Genomic DNA, 13920 nt, shown 5'->3' with positions numbered 1-13920 from the left:
AAGAGACACATGGAAAGATGCTCAGCATCACGAATTATTAGAAAAATGCAAATCACAACTACAATGAGGTATCACCTCATGCTGATCAGAATGGCCATTTTCCAAAAATCTAGAAACAATAAATGCTGGAAAGGGTGTAGTGAAAAGGGAACCCTCCTGCACTGTTGGTGGGAATGTCAGTTGATCCAACCATTATGGAAAACAGTGTGGAGGTTCCTTAAAAAACTGAAAATAGAACTGCCATACGACCCAGCAATCCCAGTACTGGGCATATACCCTGAGAAAACCATAATTCAAAAAGAGATAATGTACCACAATGTTCACTGCAGCACTGTTTACAATAGCCAGGAAATGGAACCAACCTAATGTCCATCGAGAGATGAATGGATAAAGAAGATGTGGCATGTATATGCAATGGAATATTACTCAGCCAGAAAAAGAAATGAAATTGAGTTATTTGTAGTGAGGTGGATGGACCTAGAGTCTGTCATACAGAGTGAAGTAAGTCAGAAAGAGAAAAATACGATACGCTAACGCATATATATGGAATCTAAAAAAATACATATGGTACTGATGAACCTAGTTGCAGGGCAGGAATAAAGAGGTAGACGTAGAGAATGGACTTGAGGATGTGGGGTGGGAGGGCGAAGCTGGGGCGAAGTGAGAGTACCATCGACATATATACACTACCAAATGTAAAATAGTTGGCTGGTGGGAAACAGCAGCATAGCACAGGGAGATCGGCTCGGTGCTTTGTGGTGACCTACGGGGTGGGATAGGGAGGATGGGAGGGAGGCTCAAGAGGGAGGGGACGTGGGGACATGTGTATGCATATGGCCGATCTGCTTTGTCGTGCAACTGAAACTAACACTGTATTGTGAAGCAATTTTATTCCAATAAAAATCTATTAAAAGAAAAATGAATAAAATCATTATGTCTGTGGAAAAATTTCACCATACGAATACTGAGTAGAGTGTGGTAAAATTCTGGAATCCTTTGGGATGGTCTGTTTCTGCAGTTTGGCCAAATTGAATTTTCATCTTTTCTTCTTGTAGTAACAGGATTATTTTGGTTCTGTTTTCATACCTCCCACATCTCTTCAGAGCTTATTATTACAAGGCAGTTTTCAATGAGCCTTTGAAGACCTTCATTTCTGCATTTATATTGGTAGATTCATTGCTGTCATTACGTTCTCCCTGGTGTTTCATAAACATCACTTTCTAAGGTATTTACATGTATTGGTTTATTTTTATAAATTTATTTATTTTATTTTTGGCTGTGTTGGGTCTTCGTTGCTGTGCGTGGGCTTTCTCTAGCTGCGGCAAGCAGGGGCTACTCTTCGTAGAGGTGAGCAGGCTTCTCATTGCAGTGGCTTCTCTTGTTGCCGAGCACGGGCTCTAGGCACACGGGCTTCACTAGTTGTGGCTCGTGAGCTCTAGAGCGGAGGCTCAGTATTTGTGGCGAACCAGCCTAGTTGCTCCACGACATGTAGGATCTTCCTGGACCAGGGCTTGAACCCATGTCCCCTGCATTGGCAGGTGGATTCTTAAGCACTGTGCCACCAGGGAAGCCCACATATATTCGTTTAAAAAAAAAAGCCACTATTTTATTTCAGAGTTGTCAGTGTCCACAATGGATGACATGCAAATTAATGTTAGTCCTTTCTATCCCCTTGATAATCTTTCACATTCCATTTGGAAATTTTAAATTTTGGGTGAAGAGCAAAGGTTGAGTTCACCCTTTCTGAGCAACAGCATCCATACTGCTCATGGGTTTGTCTTTCTTGAAGTGCTGAGCGCTTGGCACTTGTGTATCTTTGGATTTTGACTTCTTGATTAGTTATATTCTTGGACAAACAGCTATTGAGCAGATACTATCTAAGTCTGGAAACTCCTATACATTTCTTATCTCCTCAGTCCTTTTTCTTAAATTGTTCTTTTTCAAACTTCCTCTGAGTTTGGTCTACTTGACATTAGATGTCCTGTTACAGCAGTGTCTGATGGCCCTTGCTTGACCTTGGTCTCTGTGCACTTTGCTTGCTGTTAGGTCTCGTTTCCACTTACAGAGCTAAGTATTGGTGGACTGGATTGAGATTGCTATTAATCTTTCTCTTGTGAATACAAGCAAATTAAATATACCAAATAGAGTTAGGGTAGTTACTAAACAAACATTTTTTTTGATATATTAGCTGACTATTAAGTCCTCTTCTTAAACCAGCCCAGGACAATAAATGTTAGGTTTTATTTCACTTTTTTAGTTATATCTGTTTCATATTAGTGATGGGCTATCCTCAAGCTGTCGGTGACTTGAATCTTGTTTGGGAATTGTTCTCTGCCATCTGTGAACTATTTTGTAAGTTACATTTCTAGATTTTAAAGGCATCTGAGAAGACTTTACATGAAATCTGTTTAGGATGCAGAAAAGAAAACAATGGCCTTGGTTTCACAGAAGTCATTACAATTAATTTTTTTTTCCATTTTTGGCAGCTAGCAAGATCTTTCCCACTAATTTAATGTTTAGAAAGTATGTTTGGCTTTTATTTTATTTTATCTTTTTATTGAAGTGTAGTTGATTTACAATGCTGTGATAGTTTCTGATGCTCAGCGAAGTGATTCACCCCTTATATATATGTATATGTGTATATATGTGTGTTTGTGTATTCTTCTTCAGATTGTTTTCCATTATAAGTTATTTCAAGTTACTGAATAAAGTTCCCTGTGCTATACAGTAGGACCTTGTTGTTTATCTATTTTATATATAGTAGTGTGTATCTGTTAATCCCAAACTCCTAATTTATTGTTTGGCTTTAACTGTAAATACATGCATAGAAGTTATTGCAACGTTAGGCCAATTATTTTTTTTCATAATTTTATGTAAATTACATATAACTTTTAAAATTTGAAACATGTTTTGTCCAGTATTGATTATTTATTACAGTTCTCAATTTCAAATTTTCTTGAGTTATTTCTCCCACGAGGAGCAACCAGAAAATTGCTGGGAATGGCATGGGTCTGAAAATTGGAGGTCCTCTTGCCTTGTGTCCTGTAGATTCAAATCTGACCAGAGTGTGCTTTGCATCTTCCCTTTCAGTCTTCTCCAGCCACAACTGTTACGTCGCCTAATTCTACACCAGCTAAAACTATTGACACATCCCCTTCAGTTGATTTGTTTGCAACTGCATCTGCGGCTGTACCAGTCAGGTTAGTTCATGAGAATGCAGCGAACCGTTTATTAATATTATGATCAGGTTTTCATTTTATTTTTGTGTACCAAACCCAGTGACTTCACAAAATGAGATGTAGTCCTAGTAAATGTGTGATATTTGGGGTTATTTTCAGGTACATAGACTAAGTTCTTCTATACTTCATACAGTTACTTAGGCTTGTACCTCTCAAAGTGTAAGAAAGACGTAAGCTGTGGAAATCACCTTGGTGCTCACACATTTGGCAAAGGAAGTGGAAGAAAGATGCACACACTTCAGGTTCTTCTGAAATGGATGATATGGACAGTGTCTTCTGAAATTAGTTTCTTCTTGTGTGAAATTTAAAGGGTGTCTTAAAGTGCCAAGAAATGAGATGAAAGGAAGTGAAGTGAAATGAAATGCTTGTAGGTGCAGGCCAATTAGCTGGTGCATATGAGGAACTCAAACTCTGGCGGTAGGAAGAAACCATCAGGATGTGCCTAATATGCTTTTTTAAAATATTTATTTATTTATTTGGTTGCACCAGGTCTTAGTTGCGGCAGACAGGCTCCTTAGTTGTGGCTCATGGGCTCCTTAGTTGTGGCAGGTGGGCTCCTTCGTTGTGGCTTGTGGGCTCCTTAGTTGAGGCTCCAGGAATGCTTAATTGCAGCTCCAGGGCTCCTTAGTTGTGGCATGTGAACTCTTAGTTGCGGCATGCATATGGGATCTAGTTCCCCGACCAGGGATCAAATCCGGGCCCCCGTATTGGGAGCGTGGAGTCTTATCTACTGCACCACCAGGGAAGCCCCCTTATTGCTTTCGTAGTGCCTAAAGGTCAGAACAGTAGTGAGAAAGGGGAGGGATGACTGTGCTTTCTGTAAAATCTCTGGGCCACCTGAAATGAAGCCCCAACTCAGAGAGGCTTCCTCAGGTAATAATTTAGGTCAACTCTTTGTTTGGTTCTTTAGCCTTGAGAGCATTCGAGTCCCATCTTGTAGTATCTGTGACTCTGATTATGAATGCCCTGTATTTGAAGACGTGAATTTTGAACTGAGCAATAAAGCCCCATGATGTGTGCGTGTTAACGATGCACGTTACCCTCTACTTGCTTAATTCTGCTTTCATGATCACAGGCTCGGTAAAGCCAAGTCCTTTCTGCCTCTATACTAAGATAAATTGCTTCTTATAAAAGCTTTGATTCCAGTCTTAATAATAAATGTTTCCCTGTTCTGGCTCTTAGACCAGTCGTATTGATGAAATAGACATCAAAACTAGGCAAGTTTCAGGGGTCTTGAAACTTTTTTTTTTTAAGCAGCAGAATCCTTTTTTCCAAAAAATATTGCTCGGAAATCTAACACGTAAAAAAGATAAAGATGGAATGGCTATTTATGAGGAGGGGTGGGGCACCTGGGACCCTGATGGCTTAGTACCTGGTCTGGCAGCCTTTAAGCCAGTGCTCCTTTAAACCTGACTGTACAGTGAAACCCCTGGGGTTGTAGTAAAATGAAGACTGATGTAGTAGATAATGGTTAAGCCTGGGATTTTGCATTTCTAACAAGGTCCCAGGATGCTGCTAGTTTGGAAACTACACTTTGAGTAACAACGCTCTAGGCTCCTCCTTGGAACTTCTTTAGGTGGAGGAGCTTTGAAAAGCACAGCCCCAATTGAATAAGAGTGAAAAATATGGAATTATTTTTAGGTGAGGTCTCTTATAGGCAAACTTGATGTGTTGTAGTTTAACTTAGAAAAAAGGTACAATAGTGATTATTCATTTTAGTATTCTTTGGTTTATAAATTCTTTTCAAGTTAAGAATTATTTACCACACTACAAAAAAAGCATACAAAAAAACTTCAGAAAATAGAGAAAAGGAAAAAAATTACCAATAATTCTCTTACCTTTATTATTTGGAGTACGTTTCCTTTTGTCACAGCCCTCATAACCAGCACTTCAGATGCTACCCAGTGGACATAACATGTTTAAAATTCCCCCTTATTTTGAGGCATTTAGATTTTCCCTTTTAATTTCTGCTCTGTGATTTGCTGAGTGACCCATTGCTTGAGGTATAATTTAACTTTGCAAGAGTTGGCAAACGATGGCCCATAGATCAAATCTAGCCCACTGTCTTTTTCTGTAAATAAATTTTTATTGGAACAAAAGCATGTTCATTTGCTTACGTACTGCCTGTGTCTTATTTCACTCTGCACTGGCAGAGTCGAATAGCGATAGAGACTGTCTGGCTCGCAAACCTAAAATTTTTAGTATCTGGCCCTTTACAAAAGTTGTTTGCCAACTCTCAGTATAGAGGAACATATGCTTTACTGCTGTACTTTACAAAATATTATTCTCTTACTGAATTTAAAATAGCCAAAATCTGTGATGTTTTCTGCATAAGTCTTTATTTAAAAAGCATCTTTACGTTTTAAAATTTCAAAATCTGATTTTAAAATCATATTTTCCTTTCAGCGCTTCTAAACCATCTAGTGATCTCCTGGACCTGCAGCCAGACTTCTCCTCTGCAGGGGCGGCAGCAGCCGCGACACCAGCACCAGCACCACCTTCAGGAGGCGCCACTGCGTGGGGGGGTGAGTGAAACCAGGCAACCATGCCATTTTTCTATTTAGTTGTTTTTATTCAGGCTGTAATTGTTATACTTACCTTCTGATTATCCAAAATGGTGCTAGAAACTCGGGGAGAAAATGTTAAGAATGGCATTGATTGATTGATTGATTGAAATATATATTGAGACAGCGAGACAAAGACAGAAAAAGTACCCATAATACAGTTAAAATATGCAAGTAATCATACCGTTTTTTTAGTTTAAAAGCTGGAACAATGGGAGTATTTTTGCTTCGCTGTTCTCAGATTCTGATTATTTTTAGTAGTTGCTCCCTAGAGATGCAGGCCTTAGAAGGTTGGGTGTTCCCATGAACTTATGGGATTACTCAGAGGCAGCATTTCGAATTTGGTTTGTCCAGATATGGTCTCCTTCATGGATTCCTTTAGACCTTAACTGGTTTTATTCACATTGTATTTGACTTCATGCAGTTGAAATCTGGGATAGATTCTTCTTGGTGCCAGAAAATATCCGTCCTAAACTAATTAAGAGGAATCACACCTAAGTGCTCGATTTCCATTTTATTCATGGATCTTGGGGGAAAAAAATTAAGCTTTTATATGTTTTTAATTAAACATATTTAATACCAGTATAAAAATTAAGTTAATTACTGCTTAATTCTCAAAGCTTCACAGAGTTGGTGTTAAATAACATACTCTACTACATCAAACTATCAAAATAAAAAATTGTTTAAGTTTGAAAATGGCTCGTAGGAACAACATAGAGGGAAACAACACAGAGGGACTGACACAGGAGGTGTCCCATCATATCTCCCCATAGGAACAGTACTTTGGCAGCCACCCACAGATAAAAGTGCCTTTGTGGGAGCTTTGGGATCCAGGTAAAAGGTTGCAAAGCCCAAGTGGAGCCCAAGACCAAGAACAGTTGATTTGAGAAGGCAAGCCTACTCCCAGGTGGGAGGCCTGCCAGCGCTGGTCCTGGCAACAGACCTGGAAACACTGCCATGCCCCTGTGGACTCACTACAGTCCTGTTTGGCCATGATCCTGCCACGAGTAACATCTTCCAAGGGACCAGGGAGGAGTGTACACACCCATGCCTTGGGTAACAGGCCTCCTGTCCTTGGTCTCAACTGTGGACCCTGAAACTGCCTGTGACCCAGCTCCAGCCTCTCTCAGTCATGGTCCAGGAGCAGTCCTGCCTGCCCAGGGATCCAGCAGGAGACACATCTGTCTGTGCCCCCAGAGGCAGGCCCAGTGACCTTAATCCAAGCTCAGATCCTGAAGCAGCCTTGTGACTAGGCTCCAGCCCCTCAGTCCTACCCACCCAGGGACCTTGTGGGAGACACACTCATCCATGCCCCTATGGGCAGGCCTATAGATCTTGGTCCCCACTGTGGACCTTAAAGCAACCTTCTCACTTCATTTAGCCCCACTTAGCTGCAGTCCAGGGCTAGTCTGGCCTAGCCGGAGACCCAGCAGGAGCTACACCCAGACACGTACCTGGTAACAAGCCCACCATCTCTGAACCCAACTGCACATCCTGAAGTGGACCCTTGTCCCAGCTCCAGCCCTACTAACCAAGGTCGTGAAGGCAGTCCTGTCCACTCAGGGACCAGGAGGCAGGATCTATACCCACCCAAGCCCCTGGTAACAGGCCCACTAACATGGACACTACAGCAGACCCAGAAGCAGCCACATGACCCAGCCCCAACCCCACTCAACTGCAATCCCGGAGTCAGTATCATCAGCCCAGGGACCTGACAGGAGAAGGCCTGCCAAAACCAGTGTTTAAAAACAGGAAGAGGCGTTTGCTCCTTCAGATGCACAGACACCAACACAGGGCTACACAGAATATGAAGAATCAGGCAAACAGACATGACACTGCCAAAGGAAACTAATAAATCTCTAATAACTTACCCTAAATAAATGGAGATCTCTACATAGCTTGATAACAAATTAAAAATAATTATCTTTAAGAAACTCAGTGAAATACAAGAGAACACAAATAGGCAACAAAATTAAGTCAAGAAAAGTATACATGAAAAAAATAAGAAAATAGAAACCATAAAAGAGAACAAAACAGAAATTCTGAACGAAACAGAATACTATGACTGAACTGAAAAGAAAAACTCAGTAGAGAGCTTACTTGATCAGACAGAGTAAAGAATCAACAAACTCAAAGATAGAGCGTTAGAAAATAGCCAATTAAAGGAACAAAAAGGAAAAAAAGTGATGCATACAGGACCTATGGGATGCCATAAAATTAATTAATATATGCATTATGGGAGTCCCAGAAAGAAGAAAGTGAGAAAGAGAAGAAAGCTTATTTAAAGATAATGGCTAAAAACTTCATAAATCATGGGAGAGATATGGACATTTAAATTCATGAAGTTCAAAAGTCTCCAAGCAAGAGCAATCCAAAGACTATTACCTGAGACACAGTATTTAATCAGATTGTCAGAAGTCAAAGACAAAGAGAAACTTTTGAAAACAACAAGAGAAAAGCACCTCCTCACATACAAGGGAACCCTGATAAAGCTATCAGCATATTTCTCAGCAGAAACCTTGCAGGCCAGGAGTAAGTAGCATGATATAATAAAAGTCCTGAAAGAAAAAAACTGCCAACCAAGAATACTACACCTGGCAAAGTTGTTCTTCAGAAGTGAAGGCAAGAAAAAGACATTACCTGACAAAATCTGAGAGAATTCATCACCACTAGACCTGTCTTACAGGAAATGCTAAAGGGATTTCTTTAAGATAAAACAAAAGGATGCTAAATAACAATGAGAAAATGTATGAAGGTACATCCCTTGAACTACATGAGTTTGAACTGTGAGAGTCCACTTATACACAGATTTTTTTTCCACTAAATATGTAATACACAACTAAACAATACATGGTTCGTTGAATCTGCAGAACTGTGCATATGGAGGACCAACTGTAAATGTATAGGTGGATTTTTGACTGCATGGGTGGTTGGCTCCCATAACCCCTTTGCTGTTCAAGGGTCAACTGTATCAAACTCACTGGTAAAGGTAAATTTGTCGTCAAATTCAGAATACTCTAATACTGTAAATGTAGTAGGTAAATCAGTTTTAACCCTGGTATGAAAGTTAAAAGACAAGAGAATTTAAAATAACTAAAGCTGCAATAATTTGCTACTACATACACAATATAAAAAGATGTAGGGTGGATAATATGTGGAGAGTAGAGAAAGGTAGAAGTGTCCATACTTTTTGTATGTGATTGAAGTTAAGTTGTTATCAGCTTAAAATAGACTGTTAAAACTATAAGATGTTTTACGTAAGCCCCATGGTAAACACAAAGAAAAAAACCTCTACTAGATACTAAAAATAAAAAGGAATCAAAGCATACCACTGAGGAAAATCATCAAGTCACAAAGGAAGAGAGCAAGAGAAGAAGAAAAGAACAAAGGAACTACAGAATGGTCAGAAAACAGTAAACAAAATGACAGTAGTAAGTCCTTACCTATAAATACTGTAAATTTAAATGGATTAAATTCTCCTATCAAATAATAGAGTGGTTCAGTGGATGTTAAGAAAAACAAAAAACAAGATCCAACAATCTAGTGCCTACAAGAGACTCCTTTTAACTTTAAGGACATACATAGGCAAGGTAAAGGGATGGGAAAAGATTTGCAGTCAAAGTCTATCACAAGAAACAAAGAAAATCACTCTATAATGATAAAATCAATTCATCAAGAGGGTATAAACATCAAAATATCTAAATATATAAAGCAAATATTAACAGAACTGAGGGGAGAAATAGACAACCATACAGTAATAGTGGGGGGCTTCAATATGCCAATTTCAACAATAGATAGATCATCCAGACAGAAATCAGTAAGAAAATAGCAAACTTGAATAACAGTTTACCCCACATGGACCTAATAGGCATAAACAGAAAATTTCATCCAACACAGCAGAATATACATTCTCCTCAGGTGCACACAGAACATTCTCCAGGGTAGATCATATGTTGGGACACTAAAAATTTCTTAACAAATTAAAGAAGATTGAAGTCATATCAAGTATCATTTCTGACCTTCAGTGGTATGAAACTAGAAATCAGTAACAGAAGAAAATTTTGAAAATTCACAAATATGCGGAGATTAAATAACATACAGCCAACCAATGGATCAAAGAAGAAATCAAAAAGAAATTAAAAAGAATCTTGAGACAAAGGAAAATGGAAACACAACATATCAAAACTTACATGATTCTGCAAAAGCAGTTCTAAGAGGGACATTTATAGCGCTAAATGCCTCCATTAAGAAAAAGAAAGATCTCAAATAAACAATCTAGCTTTACATCTCACAGAACTAGACAAAGAGCAAACTTAGCCAAAAGATAGCAGAAGGGAAGACGTAATAAAGATTAGAGCAGAAGTAAATGAAATAGAGACTAGAAAGACAATAGAAAAGATCAACAAAACTAAGGGTTGGTTTTCTGAAAAGATAAAATTTCTTACAGCTAGACTAACCAAGAAAAAAAGAGCAACAACTCAAAAATAAAATTATAAATGAAAGAAGAAACATTATAGCTGATACCATAAAAATACAAAGAATCATAAGAGACTACTGTGAGCAATTTATGCCATAATTGGGTAACCTAAAAGAAATGGATAAATTCCTAGAAAGGTACAATTGACCAAGACAGAATCATGAAGAAATAGAAAATCTGAACAGACCCATATGAAATAAGGAAATTGAAGCGGTAATCAAAAACCTCCCAGCAAAGAAAAACCCATGACCATATAGCTTCATGGGTGAATTCTACCAAACATTTAAACAGGAATTAATGCCAGTCCTACTCACACTCTTCCCAAAAAATTTAAAAGGAGGGAATACTTGCAAACTTATTTTTTGAACCTAGTTTTACACTCATTCTAAAGCCATATACAGATACTACAAGAACATAGCTGCAAGAATCCTTCACAAAACATTAGAAAACTGAATTCAGCAGCAAATTAAAAGGGTCATACACCATGATCAAGTGGGATTTATCCCTGGGATGCAAGGATGGTTCAACATATGCAAGTGATACACACCACATTACAGAATGAAGGGTAAAAATCATATGATCATCTCAATAGATGCAGAAAAAGCACTTAACAAAATTTAATAACCTTTCATGATAAAAACTCTTAACAAATTAGGTAAATAAGGAATGTATCTCAACATAATAAAGGGCATATATGACAAGTCCACAGCTGACATGATACTTAATGATGAAAAGCTGTAACCTTTTCCTCTAAGATTAGGAACAAGACAAGGATGCCTACTCTCTCCACTTCTATTCGACGTAGTACTGGAAGTCTAAACAAGAGCAGTTAGTCAAGAAAAAGAAATAAAATGCATCCAAATAGGAAAAGAAGAAATAAAACTGTCTCTTCAGATAACATAATCTTATATGTAGAAACCCAAAAGACTCCACCAAAAAACTGTTAGAACTAATAAACGAATTCAGTAAGTTCGGGATACACAATTTATGTACAAAAATCAACTGTATTTGTATACACTAAGAACAAACTATCTGAAAAAGAAGAAAACAATCCCATTTAGAGCAGCATCAAAAAGAATAAAATACTTAGGAATAAATTTAACCAAAGAGGTGAAAAACCTGTACACTGAAAACTATAAGACATTGATGAAAGAAATTGAAGATACAAATAAATGGAACGATATCCTGTGTTCATGGATTAGAAAAATTAATATTGTTAAAATGTCCATACTACCCAAAGTGATCTACAGATTCATTGCAATCCCTAGAAAAATTGTAATGGCCTTTTCCCATTAATAGAAAAAAAATTTTGTGTTCATACAGACCACAAAAGACACCAAATAGCCAAAGGAATCTTGAGGAAGAAAAATAAGGCTGGAGGCATCAGACTTCCTGAAATCAACCTATATTTCAAAGCTATAGTAACCAAAATGGGATGGTACTGGCATGAAAACAGACACCTCAACCAACAGAACAAGAGAATAGAGAGCCCAGAAATAAACCCATGCATATTCAGTTAGCTAACCTTTGACAAGGATGCCAAGAATACACAACAGGGAACAGATAGTCTCTTTAATAAATGGTGTTGGGAAAACTAGATATCTATGTGCAAAAGAATGAAATTGGAAGCTTATCTTACATCATACACAAAAATTAACTCAATGGATTAAAGACTTAAATACAAGATCTGAAACCATAAAACTCCTTGAAGAAAACAGGGAAAAAACTCCTAGACATTGGTCTTAGCAGTGATTTTTTTTATTTGCCACCAAAAAACACAGGCAACAAAAGCAAAAATAAGCAAGTAAGACCACATTCAAACTAAAAAACTTCTACACAGCAAAGGAAACAACAAAATAAAAGTGCAGCCTGTGGAATGGGAGAAAATATTTGTAAAAAAAAAAAAAAAAAAAAACCCAGATAACTTGATTTTAAAATGGGCAAAGGACATAAATAGACATTTTCCAAACAAGGTATGCAAATGGCCAAAAAGTATATGAAAAGGTGTTCACTGTCATTAATCATTAGGAAAATGCAAATCAGAGCCACAGAGATAGCACCCCACACTTGTTAGGATAACTGTTATCAAAAACACAAGAGATAACAAGTGTTTGGTGAGGGAGTGGAGAAAAGGGAACCATTATTCATTGTTGCTGGAGATGTAAATTGGTGCAGCCATTATGGTTTATTTTTTATTTATTTTTATTTTTAATTTTTTTTATTGGAGTATAATTGCTTTACAATGGTGTGTCAGTTGCTGCTATACAACATAGTGAATCAGCTATACGTATACATATATCCCCATATCCCCTCCCTCTTGAGCCTCCCTCCCACCCTTCCTATCCCGCCCCTCTAGATCATCACAAAGCATCAGGCTGATCTCCTTGTGCTATGCAGCAGCTTCCCACTAACCGTCCATTTTACATTTGGTAGTGTATATATTTCAGTGCTACTCTCTCACTTCATCCCTACTTCGCCTTCCCGATGCCGAGTCCTCAAGTCCATTCTTTACGTCTGTGTCTTTATTCCTGCCCTGCCATTAGGTTCGTCAGTACCATTTTTTTAGATTCCATATATGTGCTTTAGCGTATGGTATTTTTCTCTTTCTGACTTACTTCCCTCTGTATGACAGACTCTGGGTCCATCCACCTCGTTACATGTAATTCAATTTTGTTCCTTTTTATGGCTGAGTAATATTCCATTGTATGTATATACCACATCTTCTTTATCCATTCACCTGTCAATGGACATTGAGGTTGGTTCCATGTCCTGGCTATTGTAAATAGTGCTGCAATGAACATTGTGGTACATGTATCTTTTTGAATTATGGTTTTCTCAGGGTATATGCCCAGTATATGCCCAGTGGGATTGCTGGGTCATATGGTAATTCTATTTTTAGTCTTTTAAGGAACCTCCATACTGTTCTCCATAGTGGCAGTACAACCATCATGGAAAAAAAAATAGAGGTTCCTCAAAGAATTGAAAATAGAACTGTCACATGATTCACCAGTCTCACTTCTGGATGGATGGAGATCTGCACCCCCATGTTCATTACAGCATTATCCACAATAGCCAAGATATAAAAATAACCTAAGTGTCTGTCAACAGACAAAAGGATATAAAAGAAACCCATTGTATATGTTCAATGGAATATTAATTATTTAGTCCTTTAAAAAGAAGTCCTCCTATTTGTTACAGTACGGATGAACATGGAGGACATTATGCTAAGTGAATAAACCAGGCACAGAAAGACAAATATGTATGATCTCACTTCTGTGTGAAATCTAAACTCATAGATGCAGAAAGTAGAAGGGTGGTTGCCAGAGGCTGGTGGTGGGCGACGGAGGGCAGGGCATGGAATGGGAAGACGGTCAAAGGGTACAAAGGGTCAGTTGTAAGATGAATAAGTTTTGGAGATCTTATATACAGTATGGTTACCATATTTAATAATACTGTATCGTATACTTAAAATTTGCTAAGAGTGAATCTTAAGTATTTGCTCTACAAAAATACAGTAACTATGTGAGATGATAGATGTGTTAATTTGATTGTGGTAATCTTTTCATAATGTATATGTATATCAAATCATCACATTGTGCATCTTAAATATATACAATTTTTATATGTCACTTATACCTCC

The 13920-nt window shown here is 38.0% G+C and overlaps 1 protein-coding gene across 7 annotated transcripts in view; it reads left to right on the top strand.

Annotated features, from left to right (window-relative positions):
- The window catches only part of SNAP91 (synaptosome associated protein 91), a 158514-nt gene that overhangs the window by 90975 nt on the left and 53619 nt on the right, over positions 1-13920 (top strand). For 6 of the 7 annotated variants that reach the window (XM_079938766.1, XM_079938769.1, XM_079938772.1 and 3 more), the window contains exons 12-13: positions 3091-3200; positions 5646-5764. In XM_079938766.1, coding sequence (XP_079794892.1) covers positions 3091-3200; positions 5646-5764 — 229 coding nt within the window. Of the gene's footprint in view, positions 1-3090; positions 3201-5645; positions 7110-13920 lie in introns of those variants that run through there. The other variant, XM_079938771.1, reaches the window with a different exon arrangement.

The sequence above is a fragment of the Stenella coeruleoalba genome (assembly GCF_951394435.1).
Source record: "Stenella coeruleoalba genome assembly, chromosome: 12".
Taxonomy (NCBI): Eukaryota; Metazoa; Chordata; class Mammalia; order Artiodactyla; family Delphinidae; genus Stenella; species Stenella coeruleoalba.
This window is presented reverse-complemented; position numbering and strand designations above follow the sequence as displayed.